The sequence below is a fragment of the Mesoplodon mirus genome, assembly GCF_964341445.2.
Source record: "Mesoplodon mirus genome assembly, chromosome: 7".
NCBI lineage: Eukaryota > Metazoa > Chordata > Mammalia > Artiodactyla > Ziphiidae > Mesoplodon > Mesoplodon mirus.
Genome location: NC_138983.1, coordinates 128,504,261 through 128,529,313, shown reverse-complemented (window position 1 = coordinate 128,529,313; position 25,053 = coordinate 128,504,261). Strand labels below are relative to the sequence as shown.

At 46.8% G+C, this 25,053-nt stretch overlaps 1 protein-coding gene across 1 annotated transcript in view; it reads right to left on the bottom strand.

The window, feature by feature from the left end:
- The window catches only part of POU2F3 (POU class 2 homeobox 3), a gene marked incomplete at both ends in the record, with an annotated part of 79,242 nt that overhangs the window by 9,387 nt on the left and 44,802 nt on the right, over nucleotides 1–25,053 (bottom strand). Inside the window, 6 exons of the mRNA XM_082628774.1 lie at nucleotides 162–298; nucleotides 2,243–2,384; nucleotides 2,789–2,971; nucleotides 5,283–5,365; nucleotides 7,858–7,960; nucleotides 9,205–9,309. Of these exons, the coding sequence (XP_082484900.1) occupies nucleotides 162–298; nucleotides 2,243–2,384; nucleotides 2,789–2,971; nucleotides 5,283–5,365; nucleotides 7,858–7,960; nucleotides 9,205–9,309 (753 nt within the window). The remainder of the gene's footprint in view (nucleotides 1–161; nucleotides 299–2,242; nucleotides 2,385–2,788; nucleotides 2,972–5,282; nucleotides 5,366–7,857; nucleotides 7,961–9,204; nucleotides 9,310–25,053) is intronic.

Genomic DNA, 25,053 nt, shown 5'->3' with positions numbered 1-25,053 from the left:
TCAAACACCGGGGCACCTGGAGAGGGAGCGTGTCTCTGTGTCCCGACCCTTTCCCAAGGCAGGCGTATGGGGGCTCAGGGGTGGTGCTGAGGGGCTTGTGTGCGTCTGCTCAAGCCCTGTGCAAGTCGGCCCACCCGTTGCCACCCAAAGGGCCTGCTCACATCTTGAAATCTCTTCTCCAGAGTCAGGCGGACGCTGGTCTCGATGCTGGTCCGCTTCTTCCTCTTCCTCCCGAACACTTCACTGAGGGTGGGGTAAGAGCTGGGGGTGCTCACGGAGGGGTCTGATGGAGAGGATTCTGTGGGGAGGGGAGAGCAGAGGAGGCTCAGGGAAGGGAAGGCAGCTGGTTCAGGCTCTGGCTCGATGGACTTGGGGTCCAATGACCCTTCCCGGCAGGTTGTGCAGCCCCCTTCCCGACACAGGGGAACCAGACAGACCAAGAATCCTGCTTCCCCTCGTTGCTCTGGGCAAAGGTCCTCCATGCCTCTCACTGCCGTGCCTCCAGCGTTTGCGGTCATGGTTCAGGGACACCCAGACATCAGCGGCGCGTGTGGGTGTGAGCGGGGGCAGGCAGAGCTCCTACGAGTGACGCCCATGAGCCTGTCTTTTATAAGTAGGCCTGGATGTGAATCCCGAGGAAAATGAGGACTGGTGTTTTGAGCTAAAGGCGGTGGCACTTGGTGGCGGAATGTTGGTGTGGAAGCCACTTCCTTTTCAGTGTGAGTGTTGGGGCTGAGGCTGTATGAGGGGTCGGCGGGGATGTCCCTTAGGAAGGATTCAGGCGCAGCCAGGGAATCGCACAAGAAATGATCCGCAAGATCCCTTCCCGAAGATTCTAAGACCTTCTGATCACCTCTTTCACTTCGGCGCTCCAGTAAAACCGCAGAAGGATCAGCCTTCCACGGGCGGGGGTGGGGCGGGGTGGGCTGGGGAGCTTCCTCACCCCCTCCCTTGTTTCCACGTGGAGCAACTTCCGAGAGGGTCACACCCTTGGCTGCCCATCCCCCGCCTTCCTCTCTCTCCATAGTAACCACTGACCCACACTATCTACAGACGAGAGCCCAGCCGTGACACTGGCTCTGCTCCTAGACCAGTGGTTCTCAACCTGGGGCAAGATTCTGTACCATCCTCACTCCCCCAGGGGCCATTCGGCAGTATCTGGAGACATTTTTACACCTCTCAACAGGGGGCGGGTGCTCCTGGCATCTAGTGGGCAGAGACCAGGGATGCTGCTAAATAGCCTACATTTCATAGGACCGCCTCCGCCACAGAGCAATATCTGGCCCAAGCTGTTGCTAATGCCTTGGTTGAGAAACCCTGTCCCATGCTATACCGTGACACCAAACTCTTCCATTCATTATTGCAAACTTTTTGCCCTTGGCTTACATCCCGGACCTCCTGGCCCCCCACGCCTGACTGAATCCTCCTGCAAGCCCCACTCTTGCTGTAAGGCTTTCCCAACCAGTCCAGCTTGGAGTAACTCCCTGCCCTCTGAACACCTACTCAAGAATCAGCCAGAGGAAGATCTTGCATTGTGCCTACTGCCTCCTCTTCCCAGCCACGAAACCCTAGAAACCTCCTTCCCTATTCCCCTGACCTAGACCTAGTCCAGACAGCAGTCTGGGTAAGTGTGTTTGCTCTGCAGACCTGACCTTTGTCTCTGGCGAGCTGTCCTACGGTCTAGGCTGGGTGTGTCTGGGGTAGGGAATAAAATGGGGCAAGTCTTCTTGGCCACAGACCTAAAGCTACGTCTTCCATGTGCTTTATCAGTAGTGAAGCTGACATTTTCATCTCTACTTGGCTGTCTCCTGTGTCTTATTTCTCAATTGGTTCCAGACTCAGGAAGAGAGGAAAGGGTGCTATGTATTGACTGCCCAAAGCCCCAACACAGAGGACTTCCCCGATGGTCCAGTGGGTAAGACTCCATGCTCCCAGTGCACGGGGCCCGGGTTCCATCCCCGGTCGGGGAACGAGATCCCACATGCATGCCGTGACTAATAGTCCGCGTGCTGCAAGTAAGAAACTCGCATGCCGCAACTAAGAGTCCACGTTGCAACTAAAAAAATATATCCCGCACGCTGCAACTAAGACCCGGTGCAGCCAAAATACATAAATAAATAATAATTTAAAAATGTTGTTTAAAAAAAAAAGAAAGAAAGAAAGCCCCAACACAGACCAGTCACCATCCCCTTCCCTGCAGACCTTCTAAGGCTCCATCCGTCCTTGTGTCCCCGAGGCTTACCTGCATCATTCAGCCACTTCTCCAGCAGCGGCTTGAGCTTGCACATGTTCTTGAAGCTCAGATTTAGAGCCTCAAATCTGGAGATGGTAGTCTGGCTGAAGTCGTTGCCATACAGCTTTCCCATCGCCAGACCCACGTCTCCCTGCACACGGGGATGGAGAGGGAAGGACTTTGAGAGGTAGGTCCCTTCTCTCCTTTGTGCACATCCCTCACCATCCTAGCACCTATCTACACCCAGCAAACCTTTGCTCACCCTGGCTCCCTTCCAGTTTCTTCCCTCTAAGATGGAGACTTGGTTATTTCTCTCCCTAGACTCTGAGTGCGCTGTGCTCTCGTGCCTAGCTCCTTGCCTGGCTCTCATTCCTCTCCCCTCCACCAGCGGTGTTCCCATTTTCCCTGCCAACGGCAACTGTGCCCCATTCTCAGGGGACGCAGGAACACGGTGGGTTTGCCCCAGACACAATGAGCTCTTCAAACCTCCACTCGGGAACCCCAGTCTCTACTCACTCAACCCAAGTTCTTCCACCTCCCTGCCCCAAACCGAACCTGTGTGAAGCCCAGCTTAATGCGCCTCTGCTTGAAGGTCTTGGCAAACTTCTCCAGCTCCTCCAGGTCACTGGGCTCATCAGCTCCTCCAGAGCTGGGGAGATGCTTGGGGACTGGGAGATGCTGGGATGCTTCCAGATGCGGTTCTAAAGAGGATCCTGGCACCCCAGGGCACCCAACTGCCTAAGAGTAGACACACACCAAGCCAACGCACAAACAGTCAACAGATCAAACGCATTTCCTGATATTTTGTACTAATAGGCCCACTTAGAGGATGACAGATTGGATTCCTATGATTTCGATGGTGTGGAAGTGGAAATTGGAGTCTCCATGAAGGGACTGGCAAATAGCTGGAGTAGCTGGGGTAGAAACAGTAGGAGTGCGGCACAGGGAGGTGGCCTTTCCGGGTTTTCGTCTATGACTCACTATTTGAGTCTGAGCAGGTAACTTCCTCCTTTCAGTTTTCTACCATAAAAGGAGCTAAGCAGGCTCGTTTACAAAGATCCCCAAACAGATCTCAGAACGGGACAAGGAAAAGGTTGTTTGCCTTGCCTGTTCTTTTCCACAAAGCAAAGTAACTGAGGTGTTCAACAGGCATTAACTAAAGGTAACAGAGGGCATCTGAAATTCATTGCATTAATGGAATTTCCATAAAATTCCAAACTCCTGTGACTGCCATTTTACTTTCTAAACAATCACCTTCTTTCCGGAGAGTATTTTGTTTTTTGGGTTTTTTAATCAAAGGTATTCCAGTGCTGTCGAAGTGCACCTTGATCTCATTTGTGGTTGTCAGGAGATATTCTTCCTTTAGTTCATTTTCAGAGGAGAACAGACCCTTATACCTAGAATCCATGTTGTGCCCATTTGGGGTCAGGAATAAATCCAACCCGTCCACAGAGAAGGAGCAGAAACCCATTAGGCTTGGGGTCCTAATGGGCTTGTGTCCAGGGCAGGGGCTGCTACCGATGTGGATGGCGTGGCCTCAGTCCACCCTCTTCTCACTCCTTTCCAGTTTACTCTTTTCCGAGACTGGGGTTAACTTTACTCCTTCCTTCCAAGATATTCAGGCTTCCCATTCAGACAGGCAGCCTTGTGATGACCAGAGAGAAGTTAAGGACTCTTTTCCCCTGAGGGAGGGTCTTTTAGAACAGAATGATTTGAAACCATTAGGCTTTGATCCTGTTCCACGCAGGAGAGAAGGTGGCGTGGACCAGACTCTCAGGACAAGGCCTCGGTCCTCTCTCAGCCTTCCTTTTCCTGAACTCATGTGTTCTTTCATCCCACAAACATGTCTTGAGCTCTCTGCTAGACCTTCCCCCTACTCCCTTCACATCCGATCAGCGGCTGAATTGCACTGAGTCAACTTCCCCGACATCCCCTGTCAGCCCCTCCTCTCTATGCTTATTGCCACCACCCAAAGCCAGTCCCTTTACTGCTGTCCTAGGATCATCTTAATAACCTTCCAAACAGTCCCTCTGCTTCTGGTCTCGCCCGGCTCTCGTGTTATAAGACACGAGAGGTGATCTTGAACCCTCTCTCAGATCTCTTCCAGATCTAAGTCTGTGATGATGCGATTCGGAGAGCCGTCAGAAGGTCCAGGAGCTCAGGACTCTTGGTGTCCCCATTTCTATTAGCCACTAGGGGGCACCCACCCCCTTCCAGGGGCCTCCACTGGACTCTAGCCCTGTAAAGCCAGGGCCCTGAGTCATCCACGGGGATCTTAGCCCCGAGAAGGGACATTAGGGTCTCTGCAGTCATTCCCAACTGTTCCACACGTCCGTCTCTGCAGAGGCACCTCATGCAGCGGTGCAGGCATTAACTGCACCGGGTCACCCAGATAAGGGGAGGAGCGGCAGCTCCAGTGTAGCTCCTGTTGCCCTCGCCAAGCCACACTCCCTGGCGTGAGGCCGCGTCTGGCCAGAGGAAGAGGTGCCTTTTTTCTCCCTGGCAAACAGGTGCTGTGTGGCACCACGGCAGCTCTGCAAAGGGCCCTCTCGCAGGTCTCTGTCTTCCTGACCCGTGCTTTGTCCCCTCCAGGAAGCAGTCTAGAAGAGCAGTTCTTAAGAGAGGCTCAGAGATGAGAGGCCCTGGCTTGGTGTTCTCAGGACATCAGGTCTCTGGGCTTCTGGTCTCCCCCTTGGCACTTGAGAGCACCTGGGCAGGGCTGGCGGTCACCTTGGCGTCCCTGGAAAGTTGGCTGATCCCTGGTTCTCAGAGGAGTGATGCCAGGGCCTGACTGGGGCAGGAGTGGAATGCCTGCACACAGAGCAGGCTAGCCCGGGAGCTGAAATCTCTGGCTTCTAATTCTGGCTCCACCAGTGATATTGGGTCCCTCATTTCCTCTGGCTGTGGCCTGATTTTGCCCCCGTGCCGACTGGGATAATCCCTTGCGATTCCCTCTTCCCAGAGGGGTAAGTGTACCGTCAAGGGGGTGGGGGAAGCCTAGGAGCTTAACTCTGTCAGCAGCTGGGACAGGAAGAAAGTGGGTGTTTACCTGGGACGCCAGGCCAAGCCCCGTCTGTGGGAGGAGGAGAGAGCTTTGCTGCTGTGGAAAGGAGAGAAGATTTGACTGCAGACCTGGGTGAAAGGGGAGGAACAAAGGAGCAAACAAATCAAATCCAGGCCAGCTGAAAAGACATGCTCTACAGCTTTGGAACCGTGATAACTGTCCCTGCCCCACTACCTAATCATGTCCATCCACCCCGCCTCCAGCCTTGTGGAGAGGCCCCCATGGGCACTGTCAGGATTGCCACACACAGGTGGAGGCGAATCAGACACAGGGATACACAGATGTAAACAGCAGTCCCCAAACCAGTCCTTCTGCTTGCCCGCCTGCCTTCGGGAGTGGTGCAAAGGCTGAGGAGGGTCAAGGCAACCTGCTCTGGGATTTGAGAACCAGACCTGAAGAAACCCAAGAGGGAAGGAGATGTGGGGATGACTACTAAGAATTCAAGTTGGAGCTGAGGGTTTCCATTTTGCCTGCAGAAGCACCGGGGATGGCTACAAAGGCCTAGCCAGATCTGCAAAGATGCCGGATCAAGGGAACGGTGCCATACAGCTCCAAAGGGCAGCAGCCAATTGCCAGAGGCTCTGGGCAGGACCCAGACATTGAACACTTGGGAGGAAAGGCTGAGAGAGAAGGGAAGAGCAGGAGGCAACTCTACCTGGTGGTATGGACTCTACCGGCTCATTGCACGGCCTGAGGATTGCTTTCTCCAGGAAAACTGTCCATGAAGGGCTCTGCCTGGATGGTGGTCATGACAGTGGCCTCCCTCTAAGAAGAGCCACAGCCAGGAACTCTCACTTTCACTGTGGGAATGGGGCCATCAAATTACCGAAGCACACGATGAGGCAGGTCACCCCAATCACTCAGCACACAGCAGACCTTTGGGTTCTCTGTTGCCCCTAAGCTGTTCTGGGTCACTGATGTGTAGATCTACTGATGCTGACCGTTTTGCTCCTCAGTCTAAAACAACCAAGGCTTAATTTTTCGTTATTAAAATACATAGGCAGGGCTTCCCTGGTGGAGCAGCGGTTGAGAGTCCGCCTGCCAATGCTGGGGACGCAGGTTTGTGCCCCGGTCTGGGAAGATCCCACATGCCGCAGAGTGGCTCGGCCCGTGAGCCGTGGCCGCTGAGCCTGCGTGTCTGGAGCCTGTGCTCTGCAACTGGAGAGGCCACAACAGTGAGAGGCCACAACAGTGAGAGGCCCGCATACCGCAAAAAAAAAAAAAAACCTAGGCAAAAAAGCTCTTGTAAGGAGCCCTGTACTGGGAGTCGGAAGCTCGAGTACTAATAGTAATCTGACACTTACGTTGCCTTTTGAAGTGTACAAAGCCGTCTCACATGCATTATTTCAAATAACTCTCACTAACCTTGTGAGGTAGAGTTTTACTATGATTCCAGTTTTAGGAGTTTTAGGAGGAGAAAATGGAACCTCAGAGAGGTTAGGTAAATTTCTCAAGGAGACACAGCTAGCAAGGGACCTTTTTTTAACCAATGAGTTTTTCTGATTCCAAATACTAAACTGTTTCTTTCCCCCTGTGTCATACACTGGCCTCATTGGTTATATGCCTGAGCCAGTTTCACAACACCGCCTTTCAAAAAGAAACAGAATGAACTGTTACCTTCCCTTTCCTATTCCAGGAGTATGATATGTACTGTTTAGCTAACATAAATACTCACAGGTTCACATATGTTGTCAGGCACCATCATAATCACACTCTGAGATGACTTGGTACCTAAGGATAACTATAACTTGGGCAGGTGCTAAGGACAGAAGGCAGAGTTGCGTTTTCTGTGGATTCTGGATTTCCAAAACCTCTCCTTGGGATTTGTACAATGGAGGGAAGCTTATACTTCATCACTTTCAGCCCTGGTTGGTGGAGATGGGAGAGGTAGAGGCAGTACAGTGCCATGCCAAGAACATGGGTTTCCGACAGACTTTTATGGAACTTTCTAGCAGGTCACCGGTGACATGATGTGACTACCTACCACACGAGGTTCTTTTGAAAGGTGTCAGGAAAATCACTCCGCAGGGCTCCTGGCATATCATGCTCAAGAAATGTTAGCTGTTATTGTAAGTATTCTAATCTGTTTGTTCTCGGCCAAGGAGAAGTTGTCTGTGAGTAACTTCCCTGCTGAAGAAAACCTGAAAACGCTCTCCACAGCCTGTGGGTGGCACTGCCGCTCTACCCAAACGGAATTCCAGCTTCCCAAGGGTGGAAGTCTGAGTCCACGTCCACAGCCTGGGGAGATTTCCAAGGATCCGGGACTCATCTGGACGGCGATTCCCAAGGAGCTCCTCCTTCCTTGTTCTGCCCCAGCTCCTGCCACCCTTGCGCCTTCAGTCTCAACTGGCCATGAAATTGAGGACGATGGGAGGGGGAAGCAGAAAAGGAGACTCAACCTGGAGGGCCACACCAGGTCGCTTCCTCGGGCCCTGAGGTGGACAAGCCGCCCTTAATAGTAGAGGGTGAGCCCGTCAGCCACGCCCCACACTTGGGTCCCAGCAGGCAGAAGCAGATCCTTAGCACACTCATCTATGTAGAAGCCGCCAGGGTTTCTCACCTTGCTGCCCAGGCTGGGTCTGAGATAGCAGGAACTGGGAGACAGACTGTAGGTGTCCGGGAACCAGCACAAGCTGCTGGAGAGGATGGAGGGACGCCATGTCCTGTGCAGGGAGATACAGGCATCACAGAACTTACAAGCTGCAAGTGTGGGCTGCATCTGCCCGCCGCCCATCGGTCCTGTGGGTCTCCGTAGGGACCTTGCCCTGTGCCTCTGTATCCCTGTGTCTGACACATAGCAGCTACCCCATTAACGATGGTGGTGTTACACCTCCTGCACTCAGCCAAGCTGTGCCTTGCTTAAACTTTGCCTTGTTATTTAACTTCTGTGTGTATCAGAACGGTCTCCCAGCTAGACTGGTAATGCCCCGAGGGCACAGACTGTGGGTATTACCCATCTCTCAGAGGTTTACCCTAGAAAGGACATGCAATCCCAATTTTCTAATTAAAAAAAAAAAAAAATCTCACACCACTTGATATGCTAAAAGCCGCTTTTGTCTTGGCCATTTCCTGGTCCTGAACCTTTCCTGGAGGAAGAGGCATGTTATTCGTTCTTAATAAAACCACTTTGATTAAACAGAAAGTCCATTTCCCCTGGCTTCCCCCCAATAGCCCCCAAGAGGGAAATACTACTTCCCAATACCTGGGGCATCTGGGAGTCCTCTGTGACCTAGACCCCCAGGGTTCTGTGACCATACAGGACCGAGCTTAGGTCTGTGCACAAAGAAAAGACTTGGTAAACCCTTGCTGAATAAAGAAGTGAAGGAATAAATGCACGTTCTAGTCTTAAATATTTCCAGGGAAGGGTCAGCTCTTTCCTCCCCTGGGAATCCAGATCAAGAAAGGGGCTTGCCACGCGGACACCTGCCGTCTCAGACATTTGTCGTTACTATTCCAGATGCCTCTTTATTCCTTCTAGTATGACAAAACCTTGGGGGAGGAGAATGGGCTTACTGGGGACAGAGATGCTCTGTAACCACAGCAGTAGCTGTCATCATGGGGCTCCCCTGAATATGGCTGGCAGACCCCAGCCCCATTGTTAGGGGCTAGCTAACCCCATTGTAGGGGTTAGCTCGATTGTTTTGGCAAGATTGACTCCTTTTTCCTCCCGAGAGGTGGAGACCTCCTTCTTCCCATAACTAGCCAGGCTTCATCTTTCAGAGGATTGTTCTGTAACCCAGCCCCCCTCCCAATGCAGGCCTCCAAGTTTCCCTGCAGGGGATTTTTTTAGCCCAATCTGCATTCACTGAGAGCCAGATCTAGAGGTGAAGCATTTTGCAGGAGGCTTGACTTAAACTCACTGGCCCTCTGAGAATATCAGGGCTTCCCGACTCGGGCTGCCATTTACCCCAGACATTTGGTTTCCAGGCATCATGGCAGGTCCTTGACTCGGGTGGCATGGCCGATGAGAGAGGGTCTGCTGCAGAGAGTCACTGAGGTCCTCGGTTTTAATCTGTAAGTGGAGGCAGGGGGAGAGCATCAGTTCTGGGCCTCCCCAGGCAGACAGAAGTGGAAACTTAGAGAAGACCGAGGCAGGAGATAGTGACAAGCCTGGAGAGTCGAAGAACTAGCTCAGTGTCTACTGGGCTGCAGCTTGATTTTCCTGCCTGCGTGAGCCCTTCGGGCCGGGGCAGCTGGTAAGGGACAGAGGTGAGAGTCTCTCTGGAGTAACCATCCTCGAGATTGGGGAATCCACCTGGACTGATCGTTCCCGAGCACCATTCTGGGGCATGTGCTGGTACATGGTGCAATATATGCCCTTCCTCACTGAAACTTCAAAAAAGGAGGCATTTTTGTAGTGACTTTAAACATTTCTTTTAGATTCCGAGGTGATGTTCTTTTTTTTTTTTTTTTTTTTTTTTTTTTTTTTGCGGTACGCGGGCCTCTCACTGTTGTGGCCTCTCCCATTGCGAAGCACAGGCTCCGGACGCGCAGGCTCAACGGCCATGGCTCACGGGCTCAGCCGCTCCGCGGCATGTGGGATCCTCCCGGACCGGGGCACGAACCTGTGTCCCCTGCATCGGCAGGCGGACTCTCAACCACTGCGCCACCAGGGAAGCCCCCGAGGTGATGTTCTTTTTTCTTGGGGGGTGGTATGTTAGAATTTCTTTTAGGAAATGACGGTGATCCTAAATGGTATTTTTTGAACTCCCCACTTTCACAAATTAAAAAAAAAAAGGTCAATCCTTTACCAATCTCCTTTATATTATGGTTTTTTATTTTCCTGGTCCACGAAATCCCAAAGTCTGGGAACCAGTTTCCCCTCCATTCCCCCTTGTCTTCCACACTTGCCTGCCCTCTGCATGCTGAGCTGCCTTTGCAGCTGGCCTCTTCAGCCGTGTGGCTTAGGTGACAGTCCTTGCCTGTCTCCCTACAGGCGGGGACATGTCTCCTTCCCAATCACTGCTGTAGTTGCAGCCTGAGGGGACTGTGGTGGTTTGCAAACTCTCTCCAGCCTCCACCACCCTTCGGTAGCAGCACCACCCACCCACCTGTGGGCTTTCCAGGTCTCCAAGGGCAGGGCAGGAGGCACTACTTGTATCCACCCCTCCTCCCACCCTGAGAACAACTACAGTGAGTCCCCTACATACGAACCTTCAAGTTGCAAACTTTCGGAGATGCGAACATGCACCTGGTTCCAGCAAGGAACCAGAACCTGTGCCATCACCGTCAGGTGTGAGTGAAATGGCAGCTGGCCCTCCATCTCCCACTGCTGACGATCCTTCAGCTCTACCATCTCCCACCTCCTCTCCCTCCTCCAGTCAGTAACTCTTCTTGCCTGTTCACTCGATGCCAGCCCCTGGATGCCAGCGGTTGTACTGGACTACTGTACTTTTCAAGGTACTGTACTGTAAGGTTAAAAATGTTTTCTTTGGGCTTCCCTGGTGGCGCACTGGTTGAGAGTCCGCCTGCAGATGCAGGGGACACGGGTTCGTGCCCCGGTTCGGGAAGATCCCACATGCGGCGGAGCGGCTGGGCCCGTGAGCCATGGCCGCGGAGCCTGCGCGTCCGGAGCCTGTGCTCCGCAGCGGGAGAGGCCACAACAGTGAGAGGCCCGCGTACCGCAAAAAAAAAAAAAAATTCTTTATTTTTTGTTTGTTATGTATTATTTGTGTGAAAAGTATTATAAACCTATTACAGTACAGTACTATATAGCCGATTGTGTTAGTTGGGCACCTAGGCTCTCTTTGTTGGACTTGCGAACAAATTGGACTTACGAATACGCTCTCAGACTGGAACTCATTCGTATGTAGGGGACTTACTATACCCTGTTGCAGCGTTTCAGGAAGTCCATTGTGGGGATGGGGGCGTTGGGTAGGGAGTATGCAAGTGACCTTGGATTCATATAATATGGCAGGGAGCTTGGGATGGATCTAGACCATACCTTATAAAAGACATTGGGGGACCCTCTGATGGAACCTCTTGGCCATAGCGACCCTGGCTTAAACCATTTTCATGATCTATACAGGGAATATCACTGACATCCTGGAGCCTTTTCTGTATTAGTTTAACCCAAGGTAAAGGTTCAGACTAACAGCTCTACTTGTGTTTAATCGCTGTGGAAGAATGGTGCTTTGGATTACTCAACCAAGAGTTCCCTTTGGTTGGAGAGTTAGGAAGATCTTGTTGAGTGACAGAGACTGAGGAGGGAGCTCATGTCCTAAATATGGTGCCTTGTACATAGTGGGAACCGAATGCGTGCTAACTGAATAAAAGACATAATCGGAATCCACCTCTCCATCCTTCAGTGGGATACAGCGAGGAAGACATCAAACAGGGAGCTAGAACTCGTTTCCAGTCCTAACTCTGACTCTAACAGATGATATAACCCTGAGCAATCATTTCATCTCTATGAGACTTGGTTTCCCCATCTCTTGTGTGATTCTACATCATTTTTCTTTCAGTCCTAAAATGGAATTATAAAATTCCAGTTCCGTGGTGTATTTGGCAGAATCTGGCTAGTCAATGTTGCTGTAGTGTTCTTAGATAAAGCAGATCTAAACAGCACTAGGAAGTCCTAGTTGCACCCAAATTGGTAAGAGGATGCTCCTTTTAGGGACAGTCTTTACAAATCACTCCTCTCTTCTCTCACCTAAGGAGGCTATTCTGGAGTCTTGGAAGCAAAGAAGAGGAAGGGAGAGTGTCAGGAAGTAGCACAATGGGGGCAGAGAGTTAGACATCAGGAAAACTCCAAAGGCATTGCCCCCCAGGAGTGATCTCTAGGACAGCCGCCATCCCTACCCCCAGTGCCCTTCAGCTCTCCCCACCCACACTTGGCATCTCCATCTAAGAAGCTTGCTGTCCTAGTACTTCCCCCAGGAATTAGAGGTTTCACATCCTAGATTCCGGGGAAACATTTGTTAGCAGGTTTTAAAAAGCTCAAAATAGATGATAAACTACTTATTTCAAACCACCACCAATCTCAAGCTTTGCTCAGAGGGGAGATTTTACTTAAGCGAAGCCTCCCTTCCCCACAACTCCCTTCTGCAGCCCCCTCCTTCTCCTGGACGTCCCTCATCCCAAGTGGGGATAGGTGAGGCAGGATGGAGGGGGATGGAGGGAGAACATGGAAAATTGGAGCTCAAAGCACACTGGTAGAACCACCGCAGGCAGCTTGGCACGGCTCCAGCTCAGAGGCAAGTGGCAGGGTTCCTTTATAGACTCATTATGCGCGACGGGGAGATAAGGGGGTGCAGCTATGACACAGCTTGAAAACATGTGCTTTGCCTCCAACCTGGGTGCTATCTGTTAGAATCAGTGCCAGGCCTTCCTGCAACACTTAATTTCAGAAACCAGCGCCATCATAAAAGAAAACTCACTCTTTCATCTGCTTCCTGGATCAGTTGCCCTCCAAACTCTTTTAGGGGCACTGCCGCCCTCCCACTTCTGAAAATGAAGTGTCTGATAGCAAAAAAAAATCCCTCTGGGTGTAAGCCTGGGGCGTTTTGACAACTCTGTGTGTTCCTCTTCTCAATTCTTGCTTTATCGACCTCTTACTCTTTCATTTTTCATAATACATTACCCCTTGTGTGTGAGCTGCTGACGGTAAACCCCAAAGGAGACAATCCTAAACAAACCAGTTTGAAAGACAGTAAAGCAGACTGCTTTTCCTGTGACAAATTCTAAAATCTCCACTTTGGTCGGTGGGTCTCAGAAAGAGCAGAGTTGTACTTGGAGGAGAAGATACAGCAGCAGCTCTGCCTGCCCTCCCGACCCCGGCACGCTTCTCCGACGATTCTCTGAGAGTTCAGGGGCTAGCTAAGACAATAAGAAATCAAGAAATCAAGTCCCTTCCAAATCCAAAAATCCCTTCCACAGCTGTCGAATGGAAAAGATTGGAGCCTTTCCAGGCAACTGGGTGTTGGCTGTGGATCGGGAAAATGAGATAGACTTCTGTTGGAGCCCATTGACTTCTAATGTGAGAACCGGAGGCAAATTGGATGAAGACCCAATTTCCCCTGTACTTGTGAAAACCCAACCAAACCCACAGCCTGTCTGGAACCGTGAAGATCGTCTCCAGGGTCCCTTTGGAGCTTCTTCTCACGCAAGTGAAATACTTCTCCAGGCCCTGTTTGGGATGGATTAATCCCTGGGGACGTGGGTCACCACAGAGGCCTCTACCTGGTCACAGCCGTCGGTCATCCCGTCCATATGTTAGACATGGCTTGTTAGTTCAGGATCTTTTCCACCCACTGAGCTGTGCAAAGGTGTTACACTGAGTCTTGGGCAGTGACCAGGGAGGTAGAAAGGTATCACGGGTGATTGCCTTTTCTAATCCCAGCGAACTCCCTGACATCACCCGCTTTAGAAAGAAATAGCCTCATTCTGGGAAGAGAGAGCCCCTTCTGAGGAACTGGAAACCCTTCATACATTCCTTACTTGGCTTCACCGCCCAGCCAGGAAGCGTGGGGATGAGTGTTTATCTTCCCATCTCACAGAGACCAGGAGTGCTTCAGAGATGTGTGTAAAGTTACACGACAAGACACTGGCTAAACGCTACAAGAGAATGGTCCTCTGACCCTCCCCAGGTACTCTATCTACAAAACAATACTACAAACATCCCAGGGATGGGAGAGAGAACAGACCATAGGTGATGTTCTGGCCCAGACCTACACTTGGACCTCCTTATTAACCATCTGTTTGGGGTCACGCAATGGGGCTGGAGTACTTAGCCTCAGCCCCCTCCCCAGCACATTTCACATGGCACTCTCTTGGGGGGAAAACAACTCAACATTTAGGAATCTATCACTGGCGATGAAAATGATCAAAGCTGTAGTGCCAGTTGCATAACTCGTTTGTGGAAAGTGTTTCATAAACATTTCACAAGAAGGAGAATTTCAAAGCGTGAACATCTCCCAACCTGCCTTCAATTACAGGCAAGATTTTTTCTTCTTTCTTCCCCCCTTCTATACGTCTCCCTAGCAGTGAGGAAGAGTTTCTGTTTCGTAACTGATCTATAAAAGGGTTGACAAACGTTTTGCTCGCGAAACGATCCTAAAAATATATTCCAAGCGGTAGAGTAGGGCAGGCAGGTAACTTATCTCAGATGAACAAGGCTGAGAGTCCCCTAAGAGATGCTGGCTGTATTTTTGCTTGGGGGACTCTCCTTTCTCCATGGCTCTTGGCTGCCCCCTATGAGTCCAAGGCTCCTGCCTCTTTGGATGCTCCCCTGAATTACCTGGGGAGATGGCCTCATCCAGTCCCTGGTCTCTAGTCAGACCTACGACAGACCAGCCTAGGCACACCTTTGCCCATGCACATTGGGATCTTCTCCTGGAAAGCATCGAACTTCTAGACAAAAGAGTGATGGAAGTGAGGAGACATGGGGCCCTTTAAAAAACATACGGTTTCTTAGGAGGCTGGAGCCACTTAGAGTTGTTCCCTCCTGAAAAGAAGCTTTCCAAAGAGGCATCCTTGTTTTTCCTGCTTGTACCTCCTCTGGAAAGGCAAAAAGCTTATCAGTCATGTTATTTAATGCTTTGGCTTCAGTTCTTAGGGCACACCACTGCTAGTGTTGACGCATATCTGAAAAGCCCCCCATCATTTTAAGCCCATAAAAGTTTTCTTCTCCCTCTGGCATATAGGTCCGTGCATTCAAGTTTAAAAACTCTAGGAAGGGGCTGTGCTCTCTTTGAGGACACATCCTCCCAGATATTTTTGGTGCCCAGGACTTGAACAGCTTTAACCATTGTACCACTTCCCAGCCCTCGGGAGATGCCAGCAGCGTCTGCTTCCAGTGAGGAGCTGGATTGATGCAAGCTCTCTTTTTTGACCCTGATCTTTTTTTTTCAGCCACGCCGCGCAGCTTGCAGGATCTTACTTCCCTGACCAGGGATTGAACGCCGGGCCCCAGCTGTGAAAGCACCGAGTCCTAACCACTGGACAGCCAGGGAATTCCCAACCCTGATCTGTCTTGAATAAGAGTCTTCTGGTTTTCCTGGTTGCCTACCTGTTGGACAAGGACACAGAGCTACCTTCTCTGGTTCTTTGGCTGGGAAGGAGCGCCACACAGAACTGTTGATTCACCCACATAGATGGCTGTTCTGCTCCCCAAGAAGTGGAATGGCAGGAGGTGGGGTGGGGTGGGGTAAGAAATGCTGAGCACGGTCTCAGAATCAGACTCTGAGAACTGTTTGCCAGTGGCTCTTCTTGGGAATCATCTTGTGTGTGAATGCTGGTTGTCATCACACTGTGTTCTTTTGCATACATTGGGTTGTCTATCATGGAAAGACTCTGTAATCCTTTTTAGAGCAGGGGATGGGAAAAAAAAAAAAAAAAAGACATCCAGGAAATAAGTACAAGGCTCAGAATCAACCAGGAGACCTGACTTCGGGCTCTATCCCTGCCTCTAAAAACCTGCATGATCTAATATTTATTTACTTCACTCATCCATCTAGGCCTAGATTATGTCTCCACAAAAGGAGAAAAATAGATGAGATGGAATCTACTTAAGAAATTTGGAATGCATAGGAGAGAGAGTGGGCGTTGACTTGTGAGCCTACAAGTATGTTTATTGTGTCACTAGACCCATTTTGCAGATGAAAAGACTGAGGCTTGGAAAAGTTAGGAAACTGGCTGAAAATTACACTGCTGGTAAATAATAGATCTGGGATTTCAATCCACGTCTATTTGATTCCATAGTTCTTCTACATAAACCTGACTACCATGTGTGATAGAATCATAGACTCTTCAAGGTAGCTTAGTGCGGATTGTGTCGGGTGCATGGAAGACATTCAACAAGTGTTGATTCCCTTCCTTCCCCATCAGAACTGGAAGGAAATGTAGATATCACCTCGTTTAAATGGCTCATTTTACAGCTGTGACTCCTGATGTCCAGAGAGGAGAAATCACCTGCTCAGGGCAACACAGCTAGAGCTGCAGCCAAGCCAGGCCTGGAGACTAAGGCAGGGCCCCTAAGGACCGGTCTCCTAACTCTCCCCCTAGTATTTGGTCCATTCCACTGCACTGCAGCATGGCTCTATCTTCTATTTCTATCACTCTGATGTTGTTGCCTGTTCTGGCTCCTCAAGTAGCTCAGTAGTAACCCTAATCCCATTGCTCTAATAAGATTTAATCTCAGTCCCGATTCAGAGTTCTCCATTACTACACAGGGTAAGGTTTGGACACAGATAAAGCACACATCTACTTGATGTGTAACCTAATACACTTGGTTTGAGAACCAGCATTCTGTATTCCCTTGACTCTCACATGGACGAATTAACTCCAGGGGGTTGATATTTGCTTTTTTCCTCCCTCATCATGAGGAAGAGAGGTAGAGAGGGGAAAGACAAGGCTCAGCCATGCCATGAAATCCTCACGCCAGTGTACATTTTACTCTGGGGCCCAAAGGAGACTAATGAAAGGAAGGACAGGTGCCTTGCTCGTCCCGGACACACAGGCACACATGCACACACATGCATGCATACACACCAACTTGTGACTATGAAGCGCTACACAGATTAGCTCCAAGAGCATCAGTTCGAGATAGGGAAAAAGGAATATTTTTAAAGCATTTTAGAAATTAAAAAGCACTTTCAAAAGTATCATCATTTATTCTTCATGATGATTCTATTCAATGAGGGAAAAAATCTTATCCAACCATTTTTACAGATGTAGGAACCAAGAGTAGGAGGAATTAATATGTCCATCACACAGCCGGAAAAGCAGAGCCTGACTTTCTATTTGGGTCTTTGGCCTCCAGGCCCTCTTTTGCCTATACCACTCTATAAGGTGGCCCCATTGGGTTGCCACCCAGAATTTCCCACGTAAAAATGAGCTTGTTGGCCTCTGCCTCCCCATGTGCCGTGCTGTTTTCACATGTGGCACACAGTTGGTGTAAACATTTCCATCCACAAGTGTAGCCTGGGACTTTTACATGGATGTGAGGCTGACATAGTTATTGAAAGCAAACTTTCAACAAGTCTGAATGAGATTCTCTTTGGCATCCCCTGGGGAACTGCCTGTGACCTGGAAGCCTGTCTCTGAAAGCCTGAGTGTTGGCTATAAATGCAGGTAAAAGGTTTTTCCCTGGTAACATTCATATTTGAGAACAGTCTTCTAAGTAAGGCTGAGGCCCTTATCTCTTGTATTCTTCTGGTACCCCAAATAAAACGAGGCACCTCTGTGGCCCTCTGACACCAGGTCTGCTCCAACAGCAGATGGAGTAGACAGTCCTCCATGTGGCATGCCTTAAACAGAGGTTTTCCTGCCCCATAAAGGTCCCCTTCCCAGTTTGGCTCAATAAATATTTGGTATACACCCATTGTATACCAAGAGGAACTGGGACACAAAGGTGAATAGGACCTTCCAGATTAATTAGGAGACGGCAAGTAAAAAAGCAATTACCTAGAGTGCAGTACTTACAGCAATGGGAAGGCAGTGCAGTGGTCACATGGAAAGGGTGTGATTTGCTTTGTCAGGGCAGAGGATAGCTAGTGAAAGGGGAATGAGGTAGGAAGTCTCCATGGAAGAGAAGTGGAGCCTCTGAGGAGCCCTGAAGGACAAAGATGGTTTCACCAGGAGAAGATAAAGCAGGGCATGCCAGGAAATGGGAGCAGTTTGTACACAGTCACAGATGGTGAAACAGGGCTTCATGTTCAGGAGCGACAAGCTATTCAGCGTTGCAGCAGCCTGGGGTGGGAGAGGCCTGGGCAAACAGCCAGGGCCTGACGATAGAGGTCCTGTGGGTCACGCAAAGGAGTTGAGGCCGGACTCGGGGGCAAAGTGTAACTCAAGTAAAGGGCAGGGACACGCGAGATTTTTGTTTAGTTCGATTATGTTAACAGCTGTGCGGACTATGGATTTGAAGAGAGGACAACTGTAAGCGGGGCAGCTAGTTTAAAAAGCTGTTTATTGCAATAGTCTGGGCAAAGAACTGATGAGGACATGCCTAAGGCCAAAACAGTAAGAACAGAGAAGAGGAGACAGAATGGCAAGTTTTTAGGATAGAAAATGTATTTTCACCCCTAAAGGTTTATCCTTTATAACAAAGGACTATTTCAGGAATTCTCTGTTGAATGCCTGCAGGACTAAAAGAACTAACACAGAAAAAATTCTGAAAGAACATAATCAATCCAACTGCTAATAATAGGTGGAGTGGAGGGTATTTGGGGTTTCAGAAGGTATTCACTTTCTAAGTCAAATATTTTTGCAGTGTTCAAATTTTTAAAGGTAATTATTCATTTTAAATTAGAAAAAATTAAGATTAATCTTAGTTTAAAATTAATATTAAAAATAGTAAGCACTCAAAATTTCATTAGTCTGTATGGAAGTTTTTAGTTTATGAGGTATTCAAGTTAGTTACAGTTCCCTCCTTTATCTGGTGAAAGGGAAGTCTTGAGAGGTTTAGGGGCACATTTTCTAAATAAACACACATATATGCAGATATGTGTATTCTGTGTGTGCGTGTGTTGATGAACATAGATGCAAAAATCCTCAACAAAATATTAGCAAACCGAATCCAACAATACATTAAAAATATCACCTACCATGATCAAGTGGGATTTATTCCAGGGCTGCAAGAATGGTTCAGTATTCAGCAATCAATATGTGTGATATACCACATTAACAAATTAAAGAATAAAAAATTATATGATCATCTCAATAGATGCAGAAAAAGTTTTTGACAAAAGTCAACAACATCCTTTTGCAAAGACTCTCCACAAAGTGAATATAGAGGGAACACACCTCAACATAATAAACGCCATATATAACAAGTCTACAGCTAACATCATACTCAATGGTGAAAAACTGAAGGCATTTCCTCTAAGATTAGGAACAAGACAAGGATGCCCACTTTTATGCAACATAGCATGGGAAGTCCTAGCCACAGCTACCAGACAAGAAAGAAAAAAGAGCTATCCAAATCAGAAAAGAAGGAAAACTGTCATCACTGTTTGCAGACGACATTATACTATACATAGAAAATCCTAAACACACTACCAAGAAACTACTAGAGCTCATCCATGAATTCAATAAAGTTGCAGGATACAAAATTAATATACAGAAATCTGTTGCATTTCTATACACTAACAATGAACTATCAGAAAGAGAAATTAAAACAATCCCATTTAAAATCACATCAAAAAGAATAAAACACCTCGGAATAAATCTAACTAAGGAGGTAAAAGACATGTACTCAGAACTGATGAAAGAAACTGAAGATGACACAAACAGATGGAAAGACACACCAGGTTCATGGATTAGAAGAATTAATATTGTTAAAATGACCAAGGCAATCTCTAGATTCAATGCAATCACTATCAAAATACCAATGGCATTATTCACAGGACTAGAAGAAATAAAATTATTTGTTGTATGGAAATTTGTACAGAAACACAAAAGACCTGAATAGCCAAAACAATCTTGAGAGAAAGAACAGAGCTGAAGGTATCATGCTCCCTGACTTCAGACTATACTACAAAGATACAGTCATCAAAACAGTATGGTAATGGTACAAAAACAGACACATAGATCAATGGAATTGATTATAGAACCCAGAAATAAATGCACACACCTATGGTCAATTAATTTACAAAAAAGAGGCAAGAATATACAATGGGGAAAAGGCAGTCTCTTCAATAAGTGGTACTGGAAAAGCTGGGCAGCTACATGTAAAAGAATGAAATTAGAACATTTTTTTCACACCATATACAAAAATAAATTCAAAATGGATTAAAGACCTAAATATAAGCCCAGAAACCATAAAACTCCTAGAAGAAAACATAGGAAGAACACTCTTTAACATAAATTGTAGCAATATTTTTTGGATGGATCTGTCTCATAAGGCAAAATAAAATTTTAAAAAATTAAATTAAATAAACAAGACCTAATTAAACTTAAAAAGCTTTTGTGCAGCAAACTAAACCATCGACAAAACAAAAAGACAGCCTACTGAGAATATTTTCTCCTATGGGAGAAGATATTTGCAAATAATATGACCGATAAGGGGTCAATATCCAAAATATATAAACAGCTCATACAATTCGATATAAAAAAAAAATCAAGCAACTCAATTAAAACCTGGGAAGAAGAACTGAATAGACATTTTCCAAAGAAGACATACAGATGGCCAACAGGCACATGAAAAGGATGCTTGACATTGCTAATCATTAGAGAAATGCAAATCAAAACCACGATGAGATATCACCTCATGTCTGTCAGAATGGCTATCATCAAAAAGACTATAAATAACAAATTTTGGTGAGGATGTAGAGAAAAGGGAACCCTTGTATGCTGTTGGTGGGAATGTAAATTGGTGCAGCCACTGTGGAAAACAGTATGGAGATTCCTCAAAAAACTAAAAATAGAACTACCATATGATCCAGCAATTCCACCACTAGGTATATATCCAAAGAAAATGAAAACACTACTTCAAAAATTCTCCAATGTTCATTCAAATTCCCCAATGTTCATAGCAGCATTATTTACAATTGCCATGATATGGAAGCAACCTAAATGTCCATCAACAGATGAGCGGATAAAGAAGAAGTGGTATATGTATACAATGGAATATTAGTCATAAAAAAGAATGAAATTTTGCCATTTGCAACAACATGGATGGACCTGGAGGGTATTATGCTTAGTGAAATAAGTCAGACAGAGGAAGATGAATACTGCATGTTATCTTTTATATTTAGAATCTAAAAAATAAAACAAATGAATGAATATAACAAAACAGAAACAGACTCACAAAGAGAACAAACTAGTGGTGACCAGTGGGGAGAGGAAAGGTGGGAGGGACAAGATAGGGGTAGAGGATTAAGAGGTACAAACTACTATGTATAAAATAATCAAGCTACAAGGATATATTGTACAGCACAGGGAAATAGCCAATATTTTATAATAATAAATGAAGTATAATGTATCAAATTTTTGAATCACTATGTTGTATGCTGAAACTAATATAATATTATAAATCAACTGTGCCTCAATAAAAAAACATTCAACACATCTTTCAAATTCCTAGGATTTCCTGAGGAATCCTCCCCAAATAAGTGGATTTTCAGTCGCTGAAATCGATCCCTTGTAGCTCCAAGTTTTTATTTCAGTTTTCGATAGATATTTATTGGTTTTGTTTTTGATATTTATTAATGTATTATATACATCTCTTCTTTGCCTTGAATAGCAGCTGAAAGATAATTTAGTCAATGACTCAGTCTTAATTGTGAACTCTTTTTAAAAGCAATCATGCCCTTGGGGACACTGAAGTGCTTGGCCTCTCTGTTGGCAGTAGCACTAAATGGCCCTGAATTGCCTTTTTTTTTTTTGTTTTTGCAGCTCTGCTTTTTCCAGGTTTTCTGCCTCCTTTCTCACAACCAGGTTTTTATCCTACTGTTGGTATCCTTGCTTCTAGCAGTCCCTATTTCAGCTCAACTTCGCAACTTCTATTTGCTAAGGGCTAGAAAAAACAGATAGTTAAGTTTGTTGTAACTGTTTCTAAAATAAAAGTTTGAGGCTCTGAGAAAGGGTTTGGCTCCAGGTCTCATTTGCTTCCTTCTTATTCTCAGCTGGATTCTAAATTGGTGAGGTTGCTGGCTCTCTGGATAAGTGAGGCACTGAAGTGGCTCTGTGTAGCTGTTTGACATGGGGCTCGCCCTTTGGTTCAATTTTTACTGACTACATATCTATCCTGTTACCCTTATTAGCCTGCGACAGGGCTCCAGGCACAATGGTTGGCTGAACCCACACAATTGACAGCGTAAGCTAAATTCTCTAAGGCTGAGGAGCAGTTGCCAGATTTATTGCCAAAAGGCGGAGTGAACTTGAGCCAAGGGACTCGCTGACAGTATATCTGTTTCCCTACTTATAAAAGGAAAATAATTTCTGAGTCTTACCCAGGTCTCAAGAGTTAGGGCTAAATGTCTATAAAACCTATTCTAGGAAGAGCTTTCCCTGCTTTTGTCACCAAAACGATATGAAGTTAATGATTCTGCACATTTATTACCTGGGACACCTATCTTGCTTGTCTGCCACTTAGTAAGTGCTGAATTAAATAGATGCAGAATTGATGTATAAATACTTTCAATAATCCTTGAATTTAGGAAACTGGGTCTCAGAGAAGTCAAAGGATTTCCCAAAAGCCATACAGCTAGAGAGTGGCAGAGCTGGAACTTGAACCTACGTCTGACCAGATCCAGAATCGACCCTCTTTCTACTGTATCACACTGACTTAAAAAGGCATGCCAAACTAGGCTAATTTCCTTTTATATAGGGTTCTTAGAAATGAGGATCAGGTGAATGCTGCAATTATTGTAGGTATACATATATACATGTCCCTGGAGGTCAAGATGGGGTCATAAGGGCTGAGATACTGTTAGTTAATGCATCAGTGTCATCCAGGAGGGATGTCTCCAATGGCAAGTCATGGGACTCCGCTCATTGTTCAGTCTTGTTAAGAATGTATCAGTACCTTAGAGTATGATGATGTATGTGCCCTGCATACATCTCTGTATGAGGAGCAGGGCTAGCTGGTACCTTGCACAAAGACATCAAGGTTAAAAAAAAAATCTTGAAATTGTGCAAGGAAGGGAAGAAAGTAATAAGATAAAACATAAGAGGAAATGTACAAATCTTTTACTAAGAACATGAAAATTAACTGTTGAGGCAACAGTGTAGATTTTTTAAAAAAAGACTTGAGAGGTGTTCACTGATACAATTATCTTTTTAAAAATCTGTAGGGTAGGCTGTACCATCCTAGTACAGTAGAGTATGGAGGGAGGTTCCCCTACTTAACCATGCAAGTTCAGGTGGACAGGCCTGCCACTGTCTTCTCTGGCCTTGGAAAGAAATCAGGGCACAATAAAGACATGGTACCTGCTCCACCAAGTTTTGCTGAATGAATAAATGGATGAATGAATGAACCAAGGGCCCCACTGTGCTCTGGCCTAGCCAGATGTCACTGGGTATTGAATGTTGTACGTTTGTGGATACTACACTTAAAGAGGGTGATTGGCAGGCCGAAACCTATACATATAAAGGCATCAAGGCACAAACAAGTTCAAAGAGTTTGTATAGCATTGTGCAAAAATATTTGAAGCAACCTAATGCCCATTGATAGGGCAATGGAACAGTAAAATTACATTGAAACAGTAGAACAGTATGTGGTCATTAACAATAATCATAATCAATCCTATATGTACTGCCATGAAACAATCTATAAATCTTATTTTTAAATTTCAAAGGAAAGTCTCAAAAGAATACACACTGTATAATTTAGACCTACCTACATATGTACATATATATGCATTTTTAAAACTCCACGTGTATTTATACATTTCCATTTGTATCCATATCCATGTACGTGCAGAGAGAAGATTCTTCTAAACACATACACACCACACCAATAAGAGGCATTTCCTCTGGGAAGAGGGCTGAGGCTGAACAGGGAACAAAAGTCTTCTTGTTTATCTCTATTATTAAATATTTTTACAAGAAAGTATACATAGCATTCACGTACTATGTGTGTAATTGCTTTAAATAAGGCAATCAGAAACCTGATACGTGAAATTACTGAAGGAATTCTGGATGTTTACATGGAAAAGGGAAGACTTAGGCGTGAGAACTCTTCTCAAATACTGAACGGCTGTCAGGTGAAGGGGATGGACTCGGGCCTTGGAGCTGAGGCAGGCAGAGTGATGACCACGGGGGGACCATCACAGGGAGGTTGATGGGGTCTATCAGGAGAAAGAATGGCCAAGCATTGCAACCCTCTCAACCCTGGAGGGGGCTGTATTCTCGGTGCTGAGTCCCAAGTTCCTGGGAGAGCTTTGGCAGAGGTGTGGAGCCAGTGGCCATCTGTCAGGGGTGTCAGCAGTAGAACGTGTGCCCCACGAGGTAGGTTAGGCTGGAATCACACTGGTTCCTAAGATTTTGAGGCTCCTGACAAGTAAATCTTTTTTTTTTTTTTCAGAGTTCAGAGTGTTCTTTTATTTTGCCAAATAATATTAAAGTAACCAGTATCACCTACTCAGGTCATCATTTCATTACATACAATTAATATTTTAATACCAAAAAACTGCAAAATCTCAGACTGTTAAAATTGAATACCTTGAGCTTTATAAAAATTTGCTATGTTTTCTTCTTTTAAGATGCCACTGTAGATGGTGAAAATTTAGCCATAAGATGTAATATTATGAATAAATAAGTGTATCGACAGACTGGATAGGAGAAAGGAAGAAGAAAGCCTTGGTGCCAGACAGCACAGATCTGTGGAACCCTTCTGGGAACAGGGGGACAGGTTCTAAGGGACCCTTTAGCCCTAAGGGTTTATGTGTCTCTGACTCACTCCAGAGTTAGAAGCTCAACCCAAATTTGTCTCCACAGTTGACGAAAAATAAAGTCACAGGGATATCAGATGTCACTGGATATCCCCAACCACACTTTCCATTGAACTGGCCAGGAGAAGGCAGTCCCAGGAGAACCTCAGTCCTGTCTTCCCTAAGGGGCATTTGTAAAGGGCCTATTCTGGCTTGAGATATATAGCTTGGTACTGAACTCTCAACCTCAAAGAGTTTAAAAAACTAGGTTAGCCAGAGTCCTATGTGCAGACCCTGGATCCCTAGAGGGTAGACCTTGGCACCCAGCACCCACTGAGCAAACAGCTAAGACGCCTCATCCAACAACTCCTGGGGCCCAGCCAGCAAGTGGCGAAGTTGGGAAATATTTAGCAGAGCGGATTGGATGGAGCCCACCACAC